The sequence below is a fragment of the Dermacentor variabilis genome, chromosome 1 (assembly GCF_050947875.1).
Source record: "Dermacentor variabilis isolate Ectoservices chromosome 1, ASM5094787v1, whole genome shotgun sequence".
Lineage (NCBI taxonomy): Eukaryota > Metazoa > Arthropoda > Arachnida > Ixodida > Ixodidae > Dermacentor > Dermacentor variabilis.
This window is the reverse complement of record NC_134568.1, coordinates 15,973,412-15,993,961: the sequence shown is the minus strand read 5'-3', so window position 1 is coordinate 15,993,961 and position 20,550 is coordinate 15,973,412. Positions and strand designations below refer to the sequence as shown.

The following is a 20,550-nucleotide window of genomic DNA, read 5'->3' as shown; positions in this document are numbered from 1 at the left end:
CTTAAGCCGAGAGACGTGTACGACGTCAGGTGATGTGGAACCGGGTGGCATGATGGACGTCTCGGGGATTATCTCGTAAGTGACATTGGTCACTTGACGTAGAACACGGTAAGGGCCTTTGTAGCACGGAAGGAGTTTCTCGGAGTGCCCCACTCGGCGGCAAGGGGACCAAAGTAGCACGAGAGAGCCTGGTGAAAAATAGGTGTCACGATGGCGGCGATTGTAAGCGTGCCGTTGAGATTCCTGCGATGCCAACAGACGAGTACGGGCAAGCTGACGCGCATGGTCAGCGTGGGCGATGGCGTCGCGGGCATAGCCGGTCCTCGAATCCTGTGTCAAGGGGAGTGAAGTGTCCAATGGTAATGCAGGGTCACGACCGAAGAGTAAGTAAAATGGGGAATACCCAGCAGTACCGTGGCGTGATGAATTATAGGCGAACGTGACAGAAGGGAGGGCCACATTCCAGTCCTTGTAGTCGGGTGAAACGTACTTTGATAACATGTCAGTAACGGTCCGATTAAGTCGCTCAGTAAGGCTGTTGGTCTGGAGATGATAGGAGGTAGCCAGTTTGCGCTTGGTAGAACATGAGCGTAGGATATCGTCGATGACTTGGGAGAGGAAAGTGCGGCCGCGGTCAGTAAGGAGCTGTCGCAGGGCGCCATGTACTAAAATGATATTCCGGAGTAGGAAATCTGCGACGTCGGTTGCGCAGCTCGTGGGAAGTGCCCGAGTGATGGCATAGCGCGTCGCGTAATCAGTAGCGACAGCGATCCACCTGTTGCCGGAGCTGGACTCGGGGAAAGGGCCACGGAGATCCAAACCCACGCGAAAGAATGGCTCAGGTGGAATGTCGATCGACTGTAAGTACCCGGCAGGAAGCGTCGCTGGCTTTTTGCGAAGTTGACAGGGCTTGCAAGCAGCTACACAGCGCCGTACGGAGCGTGCGAGGCCGGGCCAGTAGAAGCGGCGGCGCACGTGGTCGTAAGTACGAGCAAACCCGAGGTGTCCGGCAGTTGGGGCGTCATGAAGCTCTTGAAGCACGGTTGAGCGGAGGTGTTGAGAGACGACAAGGAGAAGGGGAGGACCGTCCGGATGAAAACTGCGTCGGTACAATATGCCGTCGTTGATAACGAACCCCCGTAACGATGGATCAGTAGGAGCAGATTCCATGCGGTCAATGACGGTCCTCAAAGTAGCGTCATGGCGTTGCTCGTTGGTCATGTCCAAAAGCTGGGAAATGGAAAGAACACTTGCGGAGGCGTCCATGTCGGCGTTGGCTGGCATGTGTACAGGGTAACGGGACAAGCAGTCGACGTCCTTGTGTAGGCGATGACCAGACCTATAGACCACCGAATAGAAATACCCTTGTAGCCGCAAAGCCCATCGTCCAAGCCTCCCTGTGGGGTCTTTTAAAGACGAAAGCCGAATAATAGTAATAATTAAAGAAACGTGAGGACTACGCACCCTCAGAAGTGGATTTTGCGAGGATACTGTAGATTTTATCAGGCTCTGCATATTTGCTGAGGACCGCAGGCGGGAAACCACCGCGGGTGCGGTTGACAGAAGAGTGGTGCCGGGGAAACAGCGCGACCGAAACCGTCTACATCGCACAGCTGTCGCTGCCACTGATGTGCACACTGAAAGCCCCCTCAATTTTCCGACCCTCGATTTCCTATAATGCTTTACTTACATTTTTTATACATATTTGACACCATTAGTGCTCAATATGGTGACATGGTTGCTGCACTACCTTAAAAATATGCGCCATTAAATGTGTCCGAGCGTTCTTTGTTTGTGCGCGAGAAATGCCGTTACGTAGATCAGCTCGTTAGGCTCCGTTGCCAGCATTGCAGAGAACCGTTTTCTGTCTTTTTTATCCCTCTTTTCCTTCTGCGAACAGTATTCATGGGCTAGGGAATGAGGGCTGAACGTGTCCGTTCGTTCTCAAGAATATTGAACGATAAAGAAAAATTTTCGCGGTGGTACGCGGAATCAATCAAACCGACGCTTCCACCGCGCCACGTCCACCTTCTACGACGATCCGCCTGAGAAATTGAATGGGTTCGTCGTCCCCAGCTGAGCAGATTCCACGGAGTGCGCAGAGGGATGCGCACAGAAAGGCCTTCGGCACGGTGAGTGTGGTGGCCAGAGCCCGGGCATCCACTGCACTATGCCACCGATAAAAAAGAAGGACGCTCATCAGCGTGTCGGAGCCGCGACGGGGCCTTCGCATAACAGCCTTTCGCAGTAATGGAGTTGGAGGATTCGTAAATCGTTCGAACCTGCCAGTTTAGCAATACACAGTCGAACGCCTTCATAACGATGCGCTTAATGGCTCTGAAATAATTCGTTACACAGCCCACTTCGTTGTAGAGGCGCTCGACTGTATTCCTCTTTTGGCAAAGACGATACTGGTATACCTACGGAGCAAAGCGCGTCTCTGCAGAAGCGCCGTTACACCATGTTTGCACTTTTAAGGACGTTAATCTGTACCATGGCCATACCTGCCAAACCATCAACTTTCGTTAATATCTTGCGGACACAAGAGCCAGAGGCAAAGAGCAAGCATTTCTATAACACTCAATTACCCGCACACGCCTTTTGAGGGATACGTACGTACACATGGCGACAAAAGTTTACGAACCACGGGGATCTCCGAAAACGTTCAGTATCCGAGCAGCCTGCAGTAGTAGCCACAAAAAACTGTATACGACAATGTTGGTAGCACATTCTAGTCGAGGCCCGAAATGCAAATACCAGACTGCGTTGTGAGGTAGCGGAGATATTTAGCTTTTTCTCAGATATCGTGCCCCGCACTATTTTGTCGCTGGGTGCACTTTATTAACGACAATTTGCCCGTAGACGCAGCACACAAGCACCAGCAAAACTTGAAACAGCAAAGAGTGACAAGTAACAGTTTTTAGACTATACTGACTATTTTAGCATATTTGCTGTTGCTGATTTCGCTTTCTGCATGAGCTTTTCTGCATAAACTTGCTCGAAGCAAGTACCTCTCTTGCATTCTTTCAGCAACAGAGGAGTTCTAACAGAAGGCTCGAAGACCGAAGAACAAAACTTTTTTTCGCAGACGCAATTTATTTTTCGTAAAACATGCGCCATTCGTAAAACAGTAAAACGAGCCTAAATTCGTAAATTTTATTAAATATTTGGTAGAGTTGACAGGTATACCCACGGCGAACACCTTCATGCGTAGGGCTGTCAAAAAATATTGTAAACGGACAGTGAGCTCAAGGCAGACATGCGATAAAAGAAGCAGTAATTGAATACTTACCCGTCGCGGTGTGCAAACATTTTTACTGTGACCAGACACTTTCACAGACTATACATGAGCCCCGCCACGCGCATCCCACGCAACTTGCTGACCGGGCGATCTCCCGTCCATTCATAGGCTGCTTCGTATCATCACCGAACTCAGTGCGGTGATGGCATCCTCCAAACCCAACAAAGGTCGTTAAATGACTGATTCGTAAGCCCATCGCCAATGATTTAAAAAAAAAGAAAAAAAAAAGAGAACAAAGCTGTTGGGGGGAGAGGACGCCCTGAATGAAGCATTTCCTTGCAGCCGCATTGGCCGAGCACCCTGTAGCTGCGCATCAGCGAGTGAGGTTTGCCATCGCGTCCGCCGCGCCGTTTATTTCGAGCAAGCCATGGCGGAATAGCGCCCTGTACCCCCACATTAGGTTGGGTTGCGTTGTAGTTGAAGGTTCGGTGCTTCGCGCCCGCGTTGCCCATCAGTTTGCGCAGGCATTGAACTGAGACAATGGGTTGAACTTATTCATTGCAGCTGGGGTAAAGGTGGCCGTGCCTCAGGCATCAGATTACACGCCCGGCTGTGCACCGCTGAACTCGTAGACCAGGACGGGACATTCGCCGAACTCGAACATACGGAGCGTCTGCAGCAGGCTCATCTTGGCTGCGTGGCGCTGAGCGGGTCCCAGTTGCTTCAGAGCGGCAACCAGATCCGTACAGAAAAAAAATCTTCGACGTCCGGAGAGCGCTGCCTGGGCGCCCGCCACAGCCGCCGCGGGAGCTGCAGCCGCAGGCGGTGCATCGGCTGCTGCAACCCTGTACCGGCCTGAACCGCCGGTAGCCTTGCGCTTGCGCGGTGCCTTCCGGGGACGGGCTCGGGGAGCCTGAAGCATGGGCTCAAATGGCATGGACCCAAGTGGCAGGGGGCATGGACTCAAGCTGTTGCGGTGCGGCCTCGTGGTTGACGACTTCGACCTCGTCGGGGTACTGTGGCTCGATTTTTGCCACCCCATTCTCCATGACTCTGCGCATGAACACAGCAGCGGTGAATCGCAGTGGCTTCCGCGCACTTCGAGAGCTTCCCCCGTGATCTCGGGTGCAATTACTGTTCGACTGAAGCTGAAAGGCTAGTCGCGCGTTTCTGCAGTTTTAGAGTGCACTGGCCAAGCTGGCTGTCTGCGGCACTCCTGCGCATTGGCTTGCGCGTGCGCAGCCTTTACTCTCTACGCCGCGTGCATAAAATTTACGCTCGCGTTAAGATCTGAGTTAAAAATTAATCGGGAGCTGTTACGGCGTCTGTACCGCACACTTGTGGTACGGTACCATCTGCATCATCGAATATACTGGGACGAATCACATGAAAAACGAACGACGTGCATGGGACCCTTCCGTGGTCCTTTCGCACTGACCCTATAATACCTCACTATTCGCAAGCGGTACTCTCAAAAGTTATCGCTATCTGTCATCTTTTCGCCTCCTTCCCTACAGTGCTGACCAATCTTCAGGTGTCAGCCGCGCGCTAGAAGGTTACCGGGCTGTCAGAAGACTTTTCTCTACCAATCGATCAATCTATTTCTCCTCCACAAGTTCCCGAGAGAGGACGAAAGCGCAACACGGCCAGCTTTGATCAAAATAGAGGAACGGCGAAGGATACATGTTTTTGTGCGTTAGTTCTTCCCGAATGAGGGTAAGAGCTACTTTCATGCTTACATCGTGCCGATGCCTCGTGACATCTACCAGTCAATCAGGTCGCACATACAGAGTTCGAAATGTTTCGACGTGGAGGAAGTCGCAGAAGCGGGAAGCTTTCGATCGCGCTTGAACGCATAGAAAGTGCCCCGTGTCACCGGGGATTTCGCAAGCGAAATTGGCCGAGTAGCGACCATAAGGCGGTGTTCGGCAGATTACTGAGAGACGATCATGTCGGCATGAAGAGTTTGGACCGAAAGAAGGCCGACCTATGTTGCCGACCTTGCCGGCGCTGGCTTGGCCACAGATGCCGGCCCGGATGCGTAGGGTTGTATAATGCCGAGCGCGAAAGCTTTGACTCGCCAGAGACATCGGGTTCACGCTGGACCGACGCTGCTGGCCCTCTTCTTTCTAACATTCTCCGTAAGCTCCTCTCTGGACTATCGTTGCTGTTGCGCGTGAGCACAGAGGCAAGCACAGCGGCTCCTGTGATGCTTTTGCCGGTGATCACGCCTAATTACGGCGTCCAAAGTAAAATAATTTAAGGGCTTTAGTCCAGAGGGCATTGTTTCAGCCCCCCTCCCTACCCCCCCCCCCCCAGGGAGCTTCAGGAGGCATTGTGGCGTCCCCAGGGCGAAGCAGAGGGCATCGTGGCCTCGTTCTACCGAAACGTCGTTGACGTCGCCTATCTCGTCTCCCGCACCCCTGCCGTGAGCTCTCACCACACCGCGACGCGACGTAGATGGCAGCAGCAGCAGCAGCAGCAGCAGTGGAAAAGTCGAAGAAAAAGGAAAAGAAAGCTTTGCTTTGAAAAACTAAATATGAATACCGGCAAAAGAACGTTGGCCGCGGACAAGCCACGATGTTGCTGTCGTGGGAAAGTCGTCAACCCGTGTGCAGGCCGTACCCGGACACGATGAATTAGCCATCAGTCATGACGTCGGCCCGGTGTTGTCTGCCGACCACTTGCCGGTGGTCCGCAAATGGGCTGGCGATTTGCAAAAACCAAGCCCGACCCGACCCAGATGTCCGAGATCGCGCCGTCTACTTTTTAACTGGCCGTGGGCGTCGACCCGATCTTTCGCCGAGCTCATCTTTTTCGCTTGGGTTGCCATTTTCAAGCTCTATGTGCATACTGTGAAGAGCAGCCATTTCGATGATTACCACAAAAAATCTTGTTTTATAGTAAATTATCATCTTGTTTGTGTATTATTGCTTGTCCTTAGGTTTCGAGTTACGGAATGGAAGATGTAATCAAATATTACCTACGACGTGTCCAATCCCCACGACTGGCCTTGGCCATTCTGCATGCCGACATCGCCGTGCAGTTGCTCAGGATTACGCAACGTCTTCGTTGATGCTTTTGAACGTTTTGTGTACGTGTTATTCTACATATACGTTTGGCGCCGCATAAAGAAAAGAAGAGAAAAAAAGTGGCGGCCTGCATCGAAAACGGCTTGGCTGGCAACGGTGCCGCCGGTCGAGGAGCGTTGTCGGGGACCGGCTTCGAAAATGAACCAGGAACGCCGTCGCTCGTGGAAGCCGGACGCGTCCCATCCTCTACAGGGCCGCCGGCGCCGTTCGGGTCAGCAAAGTGTTCCGCGAATGCAACTACGGTGGTCACGTTCGCTGCTATTGCAGCCCGCCTGATGCGGCAGGCCGCAGCTTTTTTTTTAGAGCGCAGCTCTTTGGCGTCCGTTCCTGGGTTTCGCGTCGTCGTCGGCGTTGTCGTCGGCCTCGTAACCAGCTCCGCCCCCCTTTCATCCCCCCAGCGCTAGCAGCGACCGACTGATACCGCTGGATGCCGCTGACGCCGCTAGAGAGTCAAGATAACGTGACTGCATAGAACACCGTCGCCGCCATGCAGAAAGAGGAGGAAAGGGTCCCCCCCCCCCTGTTCTTGTGTGGCGGATAGGGTGCTCTTCAGTTGCCGACGCGCCGGTTATTTCACGTAGGCCCCGGCACGTCGACGAATACGTGACCACCTTCCCACGGCTAGACCTGGTTCTTAGCGCTGCGGAAGCGAGAGTATCATATTGTTTGTGTCGGCATCGGCGGCGTTGTCCCTGAAACCAACTCCGCAGCTGGGGTTGACTCACTATCGGCGTCAGCGGCATCAGTCAGTCGCTGCTATCTCTTCCCTCCTCCCTTTATCGTGTTGTCCGCTTGCTGCGCGCGCTTCTGCCCCCATCGTTTGCCGCTGGGTGTACACGCCGCCCCCCTCCCCCCTCTTCCTGCGAGTCTCCGGTTGTCAAAGCGCCGGCTCGAACTTAATTCCTTTCTTCGCTCCTCCTCCAATGCAACCCCTGTGCGGTGGCAATCAGAGAGCCAGATCGGTGGCGGCGGATCTGTATATGTGCACCGCCCGAGCCGAAATTGCCGCTGCCGTTCGCCCTGTGCGGTGGCAATCAGAGAGCCAGATCGGTGGCGGCGGATCTGTATATGTGCACCGCCCGAGCCGAAATTGCCGCTGCCGTTCGCCACTGCGAAATTATCTGCCAGTTCTTTCTGAGCCATGAGCGAGACTACCGATGGAAGTCCTCCGTCTGCTGCTGCTGCTGCTGCTGCTAAACGAGCTGCCAGAGCAGAGGCCCAGCGCCGTCGCCGTCAGAATCCAGAGGTTCGTGCCGCCGAAGCAGAAGCTTACCGTCGCCGCCGTCGAGGTGATCCAGGAGTACGCGTCGCCGAAGCAGAGGCTAAGCGCCGCCGCCGAGAAGACCCTGCCGTTCGCGCCGCCGAAGCGGAGGCTCATCGCCGCCGTCGAGAGCAACCAGCAGTAAGCGAGGCTGAAGCAAGCTCATCGCCGCCGCCGAGAAGACCCTGCAGTTCGCGCCGCCGAAGCGGAGGCTCATCGCCGCCGTCGAGAGCAACCAGGAGTAAGCGAGGCTGAAGCAGAAGCTCATCGCCGCCGCCGAGAAGACCCTGCCGTTCGCACCGCCGAAGCAGAAGCTCATCGCCGTCGCAGAGAAGACTCTACCGTTCGCGCGGCCGAGGCCGAGGCCAAACGCAAACAAAGGCTCGCAAACAGTCAGGGTGCAACAAATGCTTTCCGGCGACAGTTTACAGACAATCCGTTTGGAAGTGTGTGTTCAGTGTGTGATCGGCTCTGGTTCCAAAATGACGTGAAACCGCTTCCGGATACGTGCCGCGAGAATCTCCGGTAAAAAAAAATTCTGTGATAGCGCATACATGTGTTGCTCGATTTCTTTGCCTCAATCTATCCAAAAGGTGAAACAGCTTATTTGCTGCGCTCAAATTTCGCATTAGGAAGTAACGTAATCGTCGGTAATTTTTTGTCTTTTCTTTTTCTTGTTTATCCAGCGCTTGTGGTGTCTCTCGCACCGACAATGTTTGTTGCCATCTCGAACGTGTGTCACCGTGCAAGCAACCGTTAGGTGTAATTAAGTACTGTGGGGCTGAAGCCGATGGGCGTACATTTCTGCATGAATATGCGAGAACCGTCTTCAGTTTTCTTATTTGTAAGCACAGTTCGCCCGACTGGCGTACAAGCTGCATTTTGTTTGCATCACTGCCCATTATTCTCCTCAGGAACTCTTGTTCTCGCATTATTGCAGCCATCGTGTGCATCGCCGTGTAGTTATGTCAGTATTAAAATTATTATACCAAAAAAAAAAACGTTTGATTAGGAGTACACGAGCCTATTTCTGTTCGAGTGCAAAAATGGCAAAATAGTTCAGCTAAATTGAATAAGTTTCTTCAACGTAAATGACTGAAAATGACCGCGCAGAGCTGCTCAACCCTAGCCTTTTCTGCTCAACGTGAAGAAATGAACCGGTTGCACTTTTTTCTCCCGTGTGTTTCTGCCACCTACATAATTCAGTGAGAGTAATTCTATATGGACCGTGTCACGCATGCATCCCGCTTCGATCGAATGCACCGCGTCGACCGTCCGCGCGCTGTGTATTGTTATGGTTGACCTGTCAAGTGTGAGAGACATTCGGGCGTACGTTCCCATGGCAAGATTTGCCGCGTCCCGGAAAACGCTGTTACGACAAGCCTGGACATCGACCTGTCAAGTGTGAGAAACGTTCAAGCGGGCGTCCCCATGTCGACATAGTTGACCTCTTCCCCGAAAAAGCGTCCCACCTTTATTCCCTGAGTAGACACAAAGGAAAGCACGAAGGGCAGAAAATCCGAAAGGCAGGAGCTCGTCGACGGCAGAACCTGACGAAAGCACTAATACCTCCACAGGCTCCTCAAGACGACGTAGACGACCAGAAGAGGTTATATTTAAGGCCATCCTAGCCCCCGTGTTAATCAGAACCGATCGAGGCTCGGATGAGAGTCACAACCATGTACCAATGAAGTGAATACAATCTTTTCTACTTTTTTCATAATCACGATCGCCCGGCTTCGTCGTGGTTTCCTGATTATTGCGGTGAAGACGGATCTCACGCGGTCGAGATCGTACCAGTATCTACTTTGTCCGATGCTTAATTTAATCCTAGGAGCGGAAAGCAAGGAAATACGGCTACGAGCATAACGATTGCAGTTAGACGACTTTGCCTCATACGAAACTCAACATCTGTGTGCTGGTGAGCTCTCTTCATAGGACAACGCGTGATGCTGAACTAGACACTTGCAAATGTTTAAGCGGCGACTCAAGTGCACTCACGGGAATAAAAATGCATATAGGAGCTAGGGCCGGAGTGCTGTGATTGCAGACGCGCCTTTGGGAGTTCGTATGCCTTTTTGCGACAAAAGCTCACCAGAAAGCTAGACTTTGTCATTGTCTAGCTGTACTGCTGGAAATCGAGGAATGTTTTAAGCAGATGTAAGTGCAATTTTTGCTAGTCTGCAAGGGAAGTGAGATTTCACGAGTTCCGCGCCAGGTTAACTATTATGCACAGTGCTATCTCACCCTTGAGCCTGCGGCAAAGAATACAAAGATAATTTAGTCATTAACGGGCTATAAGCAGCGGTAAACCGCTAGGCTCCACATCTAACGCCTAAAATAAAAGGGACATATACATGCGCCTTGCCATGTAGCAAAAAGCGTCGTATAAATGTGAACATTTAGCCCTGTGCATTAGGCTCGACCACCAAGCGCCCGAGAAATGCGGGAAAGCCAAATTTTCTAAAGTGGTCCTTTCTGCTCACGTGGGATGTAGAGTGGAGCAGCACGGCGCATCACCCGCAGGAACTCTCCGTCAGGTTCCGCGCACGCACGCCATGCACATACTATAATAAACTTTCCAGTTCTATTATTGTCCAAAGGTGCCAGAGTCTAAGAGCGCATATGAATTTCTGGTGCGTATAACTGGCCGACTGTTTTTAAGGGTGATGAAACACCAGACTAACAAATAATACTCTAAATAAGAGTAATTTTTTTATGAATAGAGAGCATAGCGTGCTTTAAGAAACTTTACCTCGGCGCCAACTCTGATGCCGCCTACTTAAATACTTGTAAAGCGCAGAGATGCTTTTATGATATAGCCTCCTGACTGTTGACGCGTCATGTGCAAATCAGTGAAAAAATACGCGCAGAACGAAAGTACACATTACGAGAAAAATGAAAATATGTGTCAAAAGTGAACCCCAGCAACCCGACACTCCTCGTCGTTACTGAAGACCCATTTCTGCGTAAGTAGTCACAAAGTAATGACCAATCCTTCTGCATACGTCTACCTACCCCCAGTGGCTAGCGAAGAGTCGTCGAGAAAGATCACGACTCCTTTGTGACTCAAGAAAGATTAAAACGCAAGAATTTAGATAATTTCTCATCGCTTTATGTATCCTTGCTTTTGTCTTAATTATACAGACCCTAGGTTTTTATGTCCTGTTTGTAATGCAATGTCGATAGCTGGTCCTTAACCAGCTATCGCTTAACCGTGCGAGATACGAGTTGACATGGTAAAGGAAAATCAACATTTAGAGTTTGAAGTCATCACAGATCATTACAATGGTCATGTCTTGCAATAACTTCGAACTCTAAATGTTCATTTTCCTAGACCATGTCTGCTCATACCTCACGCGGCTAAGCGATATGTCTGGCTTCCTGTGCAAACGAAGAGCTGGATTCGTCACCACTGGCTTCTGACCATACATAAATCTAAAAAATAAAATAAAGAGAGAGAAAGGCTTGGCTACTAAACGGAGCACAGCAACGCGATACCAAGACACGCTAATAGACGCGCTCAACAACGCCGCCTGTAAATATACTTCTGTGCCATAAGATCAAATTCTGGGGTTTTACGCGACAAAAGTAATATCTTATTATGAGGCACCCCGTAATGGGAGACTGTGGATCAGTTTTGGCTACCTAGGTTCCTTCAACGTGCACACAATTCCCGGTGTACAGAGCGTTTTATTTCATTCCGCCTCATCAGAATTAATGTGGCCGCCACGACCGGGATCGAACCCGCAACCTCGAGCTCAGCAGCGCAATGCCACAGCCACTGGGCTAGCGCGGCGAGTTGCGTTCCGCGACTAGAAAGAAACACGAGCGCGCACAACACTGACCTTTTGAGCCCCCTTAGAAATTTATGAACAAAAAATTTCAGTTTCACCCGAAAGGCGAAGCCTTGATAGCCATTAGCAACGTATTAGCTAGACAACTGCACAGAGCAAGGTTCGTAGTTTTATCGGCTGTATAAATTGCAGTGAAAATTGGATTACGAACTAAATGAAGAGCGCAAACAGAGGGGGACCGAACGCTTCTGCTGCGTCTTCCTTCAACGCGTCTCCGACACTTCAGATTACGCGACCTCGGCTCACCCAACCTTTGCACCGGTGGAAGATTACCTCCAAGATAGGGCGAGGGTGGCGCCATACCGGGCTAGAGGAGGAGAAGCGGGCTCACCTGCCCTCTCTGTCTGGTTTGCGCTGGCACCTCCAACATGTGGAATTCATCACCATCCGTTACAGTTCACCACCAAACGCTTCCCCTCGCACCTACAGCAAACGACGCGCGGTAGCGTCTTATCGCACTAGGACTTTATACATAACCTCCCGGCAACGCCGACGGCTAAAATTCGCCGGGAGTGCCCAACATATGTAATTGCTATCGCAATAAAAGTGATAATTTTATGAAGAACCAACCCCATTTGCTTTCCGAGAATGCGTTTCGCATGCTCTGGAGTTGTTTATTTGTGGCACTACGTCGCATTATGTGTAATGGGTGGCGCTTCCCTTATCCCCATGCCTTAACCCGTACTTGGGAGCCCACTGTTACTTCGAATGTCACTTCCACAATGACTATAGTTTAGAAGTTTAGAGTGTCTCAAACGACAGCCACCTCGACCCCAGGCGCAGCGTCTCAATATGCTGTCACGTGGAAAGAATGCGAGAATGCTCCGTTGTCCATCATGCGACCGTGCGCTATACCGCATGGCACCATCGGGACCACCAATACCACCGATAGCGCTACCACCGGTACCGCCGCACGGTGGTACTAGATATACCGCCCTGCAGTTTTTACCGCAGTATTTTAGACTGTGTAATCTTCGTCATCGGCCCACAAAAACGGCGAGACTCACAAGAAAATCGTGGTTATTTCCCAAAGCTTTAATAATATTCCTACCCATGCATACCGGCTCTGTATCAGTGGCGGAGCCGTGCAAATAGCTTAAATCGAAAGACTTTCTGACAGCTGTTCAGCACCCTTTTCACGGCGATCCATGTGGCCGTCGCCACGTTTGATCCATGTGATGACGCGTCTATTCCTTGCCTTAGCTGCCTTGTTCCCTCCGTGTTTACAATGGATGTGCATGATGCCGGTGCGGCTCAGAAAACCTCTGTTTTGGCAGATATTGTAGACGGTGATTGGGGGAACGACACGAAACTTCGGCCAAAGCTTTAAAGAACATGTAAGCGCTTTCGGAGCTCCTTACGCCTTGTTAAAGGGACCCTGAAACGATTTTGACGATTTTCTACAAACGTACTGAGTCGTTAGAGTAGATCCTTCTGATCATTAATTGGCACATCTAAGTGCTCTGCACAAAGCGTGTAATTTATTATAAGGTTTTAAAAATGCCCATCGCTGCCGATCGCGGCACACTGCTCGGCGGAATTTTAGGCCACCCCTACCCATATGACCGAAATCACCCATATGACGTCAATAGAGCGAGCTATCCGATTGGCTGACCAGGGCGCGTGATTGATAATTTTTCCAACTTTATGGTAAACAAATGATGTTCGTAATAGTTGGAATGTTAGTTAATTTGTTTTTATAAAAAGAAAGTAACATAAAGAGAATGCACAAGAACAACATTTCAGTACACTTAAGCACTTCCAGCACACAGCAAGTGTCGTCTGCTTGTGTTACAACGTGTTTGACGAGAGCTCCGCCGTCAGTGTCGGTTTGTCGTTTCGCGAGCGCTATGATTCGGCTTTGTTGAGTTGTGCACTGCAAACGTAGCGACTGGCAAAATGTCAAGCCGCGACATCGTGTCCCTCTGCAAGCCAGTAGACGAGCGGACTGGCCGCAGCGCATCGGACTGCCGCTATCCGATCGGCGCCATGATTTGTGCGATTGCGGCCGTCACTTTACACCGGAAGACTACTAACGCAATAGCGTTTCGCGAGTCCGGTATTAGGGTAAACGCAAGCGCAAGGGGACAGGGCCTGGCCGTGTCCCCTTGCGTGTCGTTTCAGGGAATGAACAGAAGCGCAAATGTGGACTTTAATGTGGTCTGCACGGTGCAGCCACCTGGTGGCATAGAGGTCAACTACACACAGTAGCAGTAACAAAATGTATTCTGCTTTGCTGCTGGTGTAAATTTTTCGCAGGAGTGTAATCGTTAACACGTTGTTTTTGTAAATGTTTAAAATGTTTTACACTTGGTTTGAGCAATATTAGCTCTTTCTTTAGCTGTTTAAGCTCTGCGCTAACAGGTGGCTGGACCGTGGAGACCGATCAGGCAGCTCACATACGTCTACGCTAAAGTTCCTTCATCAGCTTGAGTTTATGCCTCCACTGTTCCGTCGAAATGTTCAGCTAGTGTGCGATTACGGGAATGCCAGACACGTTCGGTGCTACGACAGAATCCTCGCATTGTTGCTGCTTCGATAGCTCTCGCTTGGGGTCAACAGCCAAGCGGCTAGCGGAGAGGTTTCGCACGGGTGGGGGGCAGGCTCCAAAACAACCGGAAGTGGACGATGTGACGTCGCATGGCGACGCAGAACCAGTGAAGGCGGAGCTTAGCCCTGATCGCTCGGCGAACGAGTTGAGGAGGAAAAGCATGGCTAGGGAGGAGGGTAACTTGTAATCGCTTGTAGCTCCATTAATACATAATGCTTCACTTAAATTGTAGTGCGAATGTTCTACTTAAGTGTTACCCTACGCGTCTACAAAATTTGTCCAAAGCGTTTCAGGGGCCTTTTAAAATAGCGCAAACACTGTCGGTGCTTGTACTGAAAGATGTATTCCAAGGTGCCCAAATTTTCCGCTTATGAATTAAATCAGAATCGGTGTATTTTGTTCTTCGTTCTTCATTTGGCAAACACTTTGAACAAGCGGCTTGTCTTGTTTCTGACTCTGTAACCGTCCTCGGTGCGGCACTATCGGCTTGTTTCTTTTTTTTGCCTAGTCGCTCGCGGGTGTGCTCAGCTGCAATAGCTTTGTTCTCGCTGCGCACAAGGTTTGTAATGTCGATTTTTCGTACTTTTTTAATAACTTGTAGCAAAGACGTATTATTGATAGTCACTCGATTACTCAGTGAAGCGTCACGAGTCGTTCAGCTTCGAATATTTGTGTGATTTCGCTGTAGGTGCCGTCACCTATGCTTCGGCGCACTGATTCAACAGTGCACCCATTCACTTATTTTTGTTACATTGGTGATAGAGTGGGCATAAGTGGGAGTGGGGGTTTGGGTGGATATGCGTAGATAGCATGCGAGGAAGCGGCACTAGTTGCTTTGTCACTCTGTAACGAGCTGTACTCACTTTTGCCGACGTTCCGGGCTTGAAGTTCTTTCTCCAGAGGTTAGAGATACAACGCTGGCGGATAAGTGAACTTGTTTAATTCTCGAGAAAAGCCGTGCATTGCAAAGGGCCAGCAATGCAGGCAGTCCTTGTGTAGCAGCAGTCCATAAACTTGATCACACAGATTCATTCCATTCCTTAATATGGCAGTCACTATTTTTGCAGCCAACTACTGTACATAGTATCTTCTCTCTACTGTTCAACATTTTGCAGCATGAATGGAGCACAGTGCGCTAGCAAACGATTATTTGCATTTCCGACAGCTGCTGATCGCACAGTCGCAGGCCCGAAGGGGTAATGGTTTCGTATTCATGTGCATTTACTGAGGCAACGTGTGGCGCTCCGCCGACAGCGCCATCTCGCTGATTTAGAACAATGTGCTCCCCAAAAAAGAAAATAACCTTTCTTTTTTACATCAGAATGCCGCGGCGACACCTACTGCAGCCAAAGAGCCACAAATCAGCTTGACAAAGAAATGTAATAGAATGGCAACTGAACGCCCTAAACCAGCGGAGAACAATCTTCCTAGAAAATGTGAGCCTAAATCTCTACCAAACCACTCCGCCCACAGTTGGTGACAGTGGCACATAGACGCAAGAACTTGTGGAGGAAATGCACGCGCTCTCGCAGCTTCAGGTACACAAGATTATTCCATAACATGGGCATCTTTATAGTTCTACCTCACATCACTGCAAACTGCACTTGGCAGTGATCAAGTGAAGCTGCACGTTCTTGTTAAGCAAATTAATCGCAAATCCAACATGCCTTTCTCACACCTTGAGCATGCTTCGAAAGCTCAACGGTAGATATTTCAAACGCATATAAATGTGGACAAGCAAATTTTGCTTTAAGTGAACATAGCGGGTAACTTAACACACATGCTTAAATTTATGGCTGTTTCATTCATGAATGTTATTTCCGTGATGCAAAATTATCTTAAGTAAAACAATTTTTGGAGCGCAGCTCTTAGGCACCCGTTCCAGCGTTGAGCTTTGGCGTGCCTTGGTGTTGTTCCTCGGCGTAACCGAACGAGCGAGCAGCGCAGCAGAAGATCAAAGAAAGGAGAATGAGGAGGAAATTGGAGGAGGAGGTTACAGTGAGAGCATGAGGCGGAAAGTGGAGGAGGCGAGCATGGCGAAAGTTTGAGGATGAAAGCAGAGTGCCACATGAGACTACAACATGGCGCCATATTACTTGTAATCTGATTGTACGCACGACATGAATTGTGTAGTACTTTCTGGAAGACACGCGATGACACCGGGGCCTTCGACGAGTCATGTACAAAAGCCGACGTGCTTGACCCGCAGATCAGATTTTCGACGATCGCCGACTCTGCTCGCCGCCATCGCTGTGCTCAAGTGCTACTTGTTTTGCAATGCTTCGCTTCGTTTCCAACTTGCCGCATCAGACAGAGTTTCCGCGCCCGCCAGTATATCGCCAAATGAAAACAAGTATAGAGCCACGCTCAAATTTTCCATTAGGGAGTATCATAATCAATGGTGAATTTTTAAGGGGAAAGCCTTAGGTGACTCATGGGTCGAAGGATTGACCGTCCGGCGTTATGGCACCAAAATTCAATGGCAAGAAATTGGTGACTTGAACCCACGACCTTTGGTGGGAGTCGAACCCTCGACCTTTGGTGGGACCAAAATTCAATGGCACCAAAACTGATGGTGCCACCATTGATGGTCGAACGCACAACCTTCGGTGCTAATGAAGGCCAAGGTAATTAAAACAGTTAAGGCACTCATACCCAGGGCCTTTGGTAGGAGAAAACAAGAAATAAGAAGTAACAATGCATTCAAATGAGAATGAAAATTTAATTAATGTCTCGTGAGTGAGCAGCCTTTCGCCTTCACTCTCTTTACTGTATGTTAACTGAGTGTCAACTTTTTATTCAATGCGAAGAAACAAGACCGAAACTAAGGCTCATGCTATGTAGATCAATAATGACCCAGGGGCAAAACCATAAAAAGTGTGGCGCCTTCTTGCAATATATAAGCATACTGTATTTTTTATTTACATAATGTAAAAGCAAGGGAAGGAAAATAAAGAAAGAGATGAGGGGGGGGGGGGTGTTGCTTGCTATACATTTCCTAGACAAGCAAGTTGCAATGTTTTCGCAGTGCTTTTCTTCTGCACAGCGCAGTTGATGATTCGGTCGAGTACCAGGAATGAGAAGCTCTTCAACGACACGGAGGCCTGGTGGGGAGCAACAGTGCCCCCAAGTTTTAAGCACGCCCTTGTCCCATCTTTCTCTGTGTGCATAATTTTTAGCACTGATTTTTCCTCAACAGTTATGGTTAACACGATCCGGAATGAGGTAGAGGAAAGCCTTGTGTAGGGCCACAATATTCTTCCTGCTACAGATGCCGGGCAGCACCTTTCTCCTACTTTTCTTTCCGAAAGCGGCGCTCTTCTTGCATACATTTGGCACAAACAGTGTGGTCTTAAACATTGGATTCAAGGGAGGGGAGTTCTACTGCCGAAATTCATTGCCTCTCTGTCCAGTAAACCTCATATATGCTCGCAAACTTCATATATTTCTGCAAGCAGCACGGTCAGGCTTTGCATCTCTTATCTACGGAGGATCACATCAGTGGTGCACTTTGTGTGTGCAACTGGTGACAGGCACAAAGCAAGGGCTGGTTGTTCTCCAGAGAAATGCAAGTCATCAGTCTTTCAACAAAATGGAAAATGTGTGGTTGCTTCAGACAGCATTTTGTGTGCTTGTAAATTTGTCCTTCAATAAGACTTTTCTTTTTCCCCAGTACTGTAATCGCTATGTGCCTGACCTAGGCATATGTGCCTGGAGGAAGGAGCGACTTGGATAAACTTGCAAGTTCACTTCATGAATGCCTTGACACTGGTCGAGAACGAAACTAAGGCCCCTGAAAATTTCTACAATGTTACTAGACACAATAGACCATCAGCTTGCACCTCTTGAAATGCGCTCTCTTAATGGTCAGCTTGCCCTCTTCATGCTCACTAGCCGGCGTGTCCTCAGCATGGGAGGTAAAATGTCTGTAAATTGTCCAAATATTCCCTATTATAAGTACTGTAATTATTGTAAATAGGCCATCTGTACTTTCTTGGTCCCCACTCTGTGCTCTCTCCAATTAAGTTCTCTCTTAATTGCACCATTGTCCTTCCTGGCCAATGTTCAGGGGTCAGCCATTGCCAGTGCAGCTAGCAAAACCCTTTCTTTCGTCCAACGAGCACAAATGCAGTCACTTTTTGCACAATCAGACGCGAGCTGATGTGGATGCGCAGCAAGCTGCACCTTTTACATATTTGTGCTTGGCGCAAAGGCAAAGACGTTTGGTGCGTGTGCGTGAGAGAGGGGATCGCCCCAATGGCACTCACCCCCTACCTTCAGGCAGCCACTAGCCCTCTTTCTGAGCCCACTTCCTGAAACTTTCTGTTCCGTGGAAAAGACTGGAGCAAGGGGTGGGGGGGGATGCTCAGCCCCCTCGCACAAAGGGTAATACATTTGTACGAAGGATAATACGCTTACATAGCGAATGAGTAACACCACAAAGATGAGATATGGCTGGAGGTGACAAAACACACAAGCCTCCTTTGCCCGCGTTTGAATCTTGCGGTATTACTCTGTCGTTATCTACCAACAAGCCGAAACTGTTCTCATCAGCTACATTTGCTGATTCTCTGTTCTTACAACTTCGTTGGCACAACATTAGAAAGACAGATGAACACAGGAAGATGAAGATTTGAAATGATGAGGTGTGATAGAACAAGGAACATTGCTCAAGCCAACATTTCGACATGGGGAAGGAGATAAGTTGGCTTGTCGAAACGTTGGCTCGAATGACATTCCTTGTTCTACCATTACTTACCATTAAAAGGAAGCATTATTGCTCTTGAAGTATTATGCAGTATGGGAAAGAATTACAGGGTGAAATGTTAGCTTGAAAGCTGTCATGTATATTAATGCTAGAGCAAGAAACAGGCAGGAAAACTACAATAAAACGTAAAAGGTGCGTTATTTCTTGCTACCCAACTGGCCAGCTTCATTAACATTTTGCTCTTTCTTCCGTTAACAGCTGTGGCAATATGTTAACTTAATTAGCTTGGTGATTTACTGATGTCAAGAGATATTGAACTTGAAATCATGCATCATAACATTACACTGCAGACTGAGGCAAAATACAGTGACATTTTAAAATGGGGGTTTGCAGTTGATTAGCAGATCGCTGGTGATTTACTGATGTCAAGAGATGTTGAACTTGAAATCATGCAGCATAACGTTAGTGCATACTGAGGCAAAATACAGTGGCATTTTAAAATGGGGGCTTGCAGTTGATTAGCAGATCACTTGATGGCATGAGCCTCGGTCCCAACTAAGCTTACATGCACAGCTCGGCTACACATTGCTTTTCGTCTTGTGCATAAACATAAAGGCGGTTTTGTTTTTGTCGGGGCTCTAGTTGTGTTGTAGGCCCTAACCATTTACAGTATACCTTTATCTGTATTGGTAATTGTTACATAAAAATCTGCTCCACTTTTTTTGTTGTAAGTCGTGACATTGCAGGACTACTTTGTTACAGGTACAGACTGGCGGCCCCTGCCCCCCCTTACCACGCCATCCAGACAACGTCCACTAGAGAGTTGGCAGCCTTAGGGATGAGACCAAGCAGGTCGACAGCAGATATCAACCTGCTTGTAAATGCATGTAATCCAGCAACATCTGCTTGACTGAAGCAGGTTGGAACCACTCAGCGGTAAGGAATTAACGTGGAAGCAGTTTAGAATCCTCGAATTGATGCAAGAATGCTGAAGTCCATGCATTTTGTCTCTGCTGCCAAGAGGCTCTGTGGATTAGATGAAACACGGTGCAAATTTCGAGACTGGTGGGAGATCACTTGAAGAATTTTTTCTCGCTTAAAACAAAGGTTTTGATAAATCTTTATTAGTTTAGAAGCAATACATGCTCTCAGACACTGTATTCAGCACACTTCTACTAGGACTGCCTCAATGATAAATATGTGGACAAACATATGTCAAAATAGAATTTTTTGCAAGTTCAGCCTCATCTATGTGCACTGCTCCACAACATATGTTTCTGAAAACATTTTTGCAGACTGTACATGTCCTGTGCACTTGGAATGCATAAATTTCCAGCTTCTGCTGAAAGCCAGTTCTCTGAAGAAAAAAAAAAAAGTAATAGACCATGTTGCCCATTTTTAACAGCCCATAATAAATTGAGCAATGGCTAATAATCAATTACACACAATTTTTCTGAGAAACACTTGTTTTGCTCTCATATTTAAAAAAAAAAATTTTTGGCCCTGCCTTTTAAGACGCGTAGTTGGTGCCTTACAACAAAGATCACAAGGTGCTTATGTCAGCAAATAGGAAATATTTATTCATAGGAAATATTTTGGGAAATGACCTTTTGTGTTACATATTGAAGGGCCTCCAATTTTTCAAAAAGAAATCGCAAGTGGTCAAGTGCCAGGTTAGAACAGTTGGCACAGAATAACCTACTCAGAGAAATGGGGCATCCTGAGGGCCTAGTAAATGCACAAATGACATTATGTTGAGGTGCAATTATTAATGCAGGCAAGACAAAAGGATAAACATATCCAATAAGCCGTTCCACACAATTATTTACACCCTTTTCAC

The 20,550-nt window shown here is 48.9% G+C and overlaps 1 protein-coding gene across 1 annotated transcript in view; it reads right to left on the bottom strand.

Annotated features, from left to right (window-relative positions):
• Window positions 1-3,685: 3,685 nt before the first annotated feature.
• The window catches only part of LOC142575561 (uncharacterized), a 51,797-nt gene continuing 34,932 nt past the window's right edge, over window positions 3,686-20,550 (bottom strand). Inside the window, exon 8 of the mRNA XM_075685015.1 lies at window positions 3,686-4,294. Within this exon, the coding sequence (XP_075541130.1) occupies window positions 3,840-4,294 (455 nt within the window). The 3' untranslated portion in view covers window positions 3,686-3,839. The remainder of the gene's footprint in view (window positions 4,295-20,550) is intronic.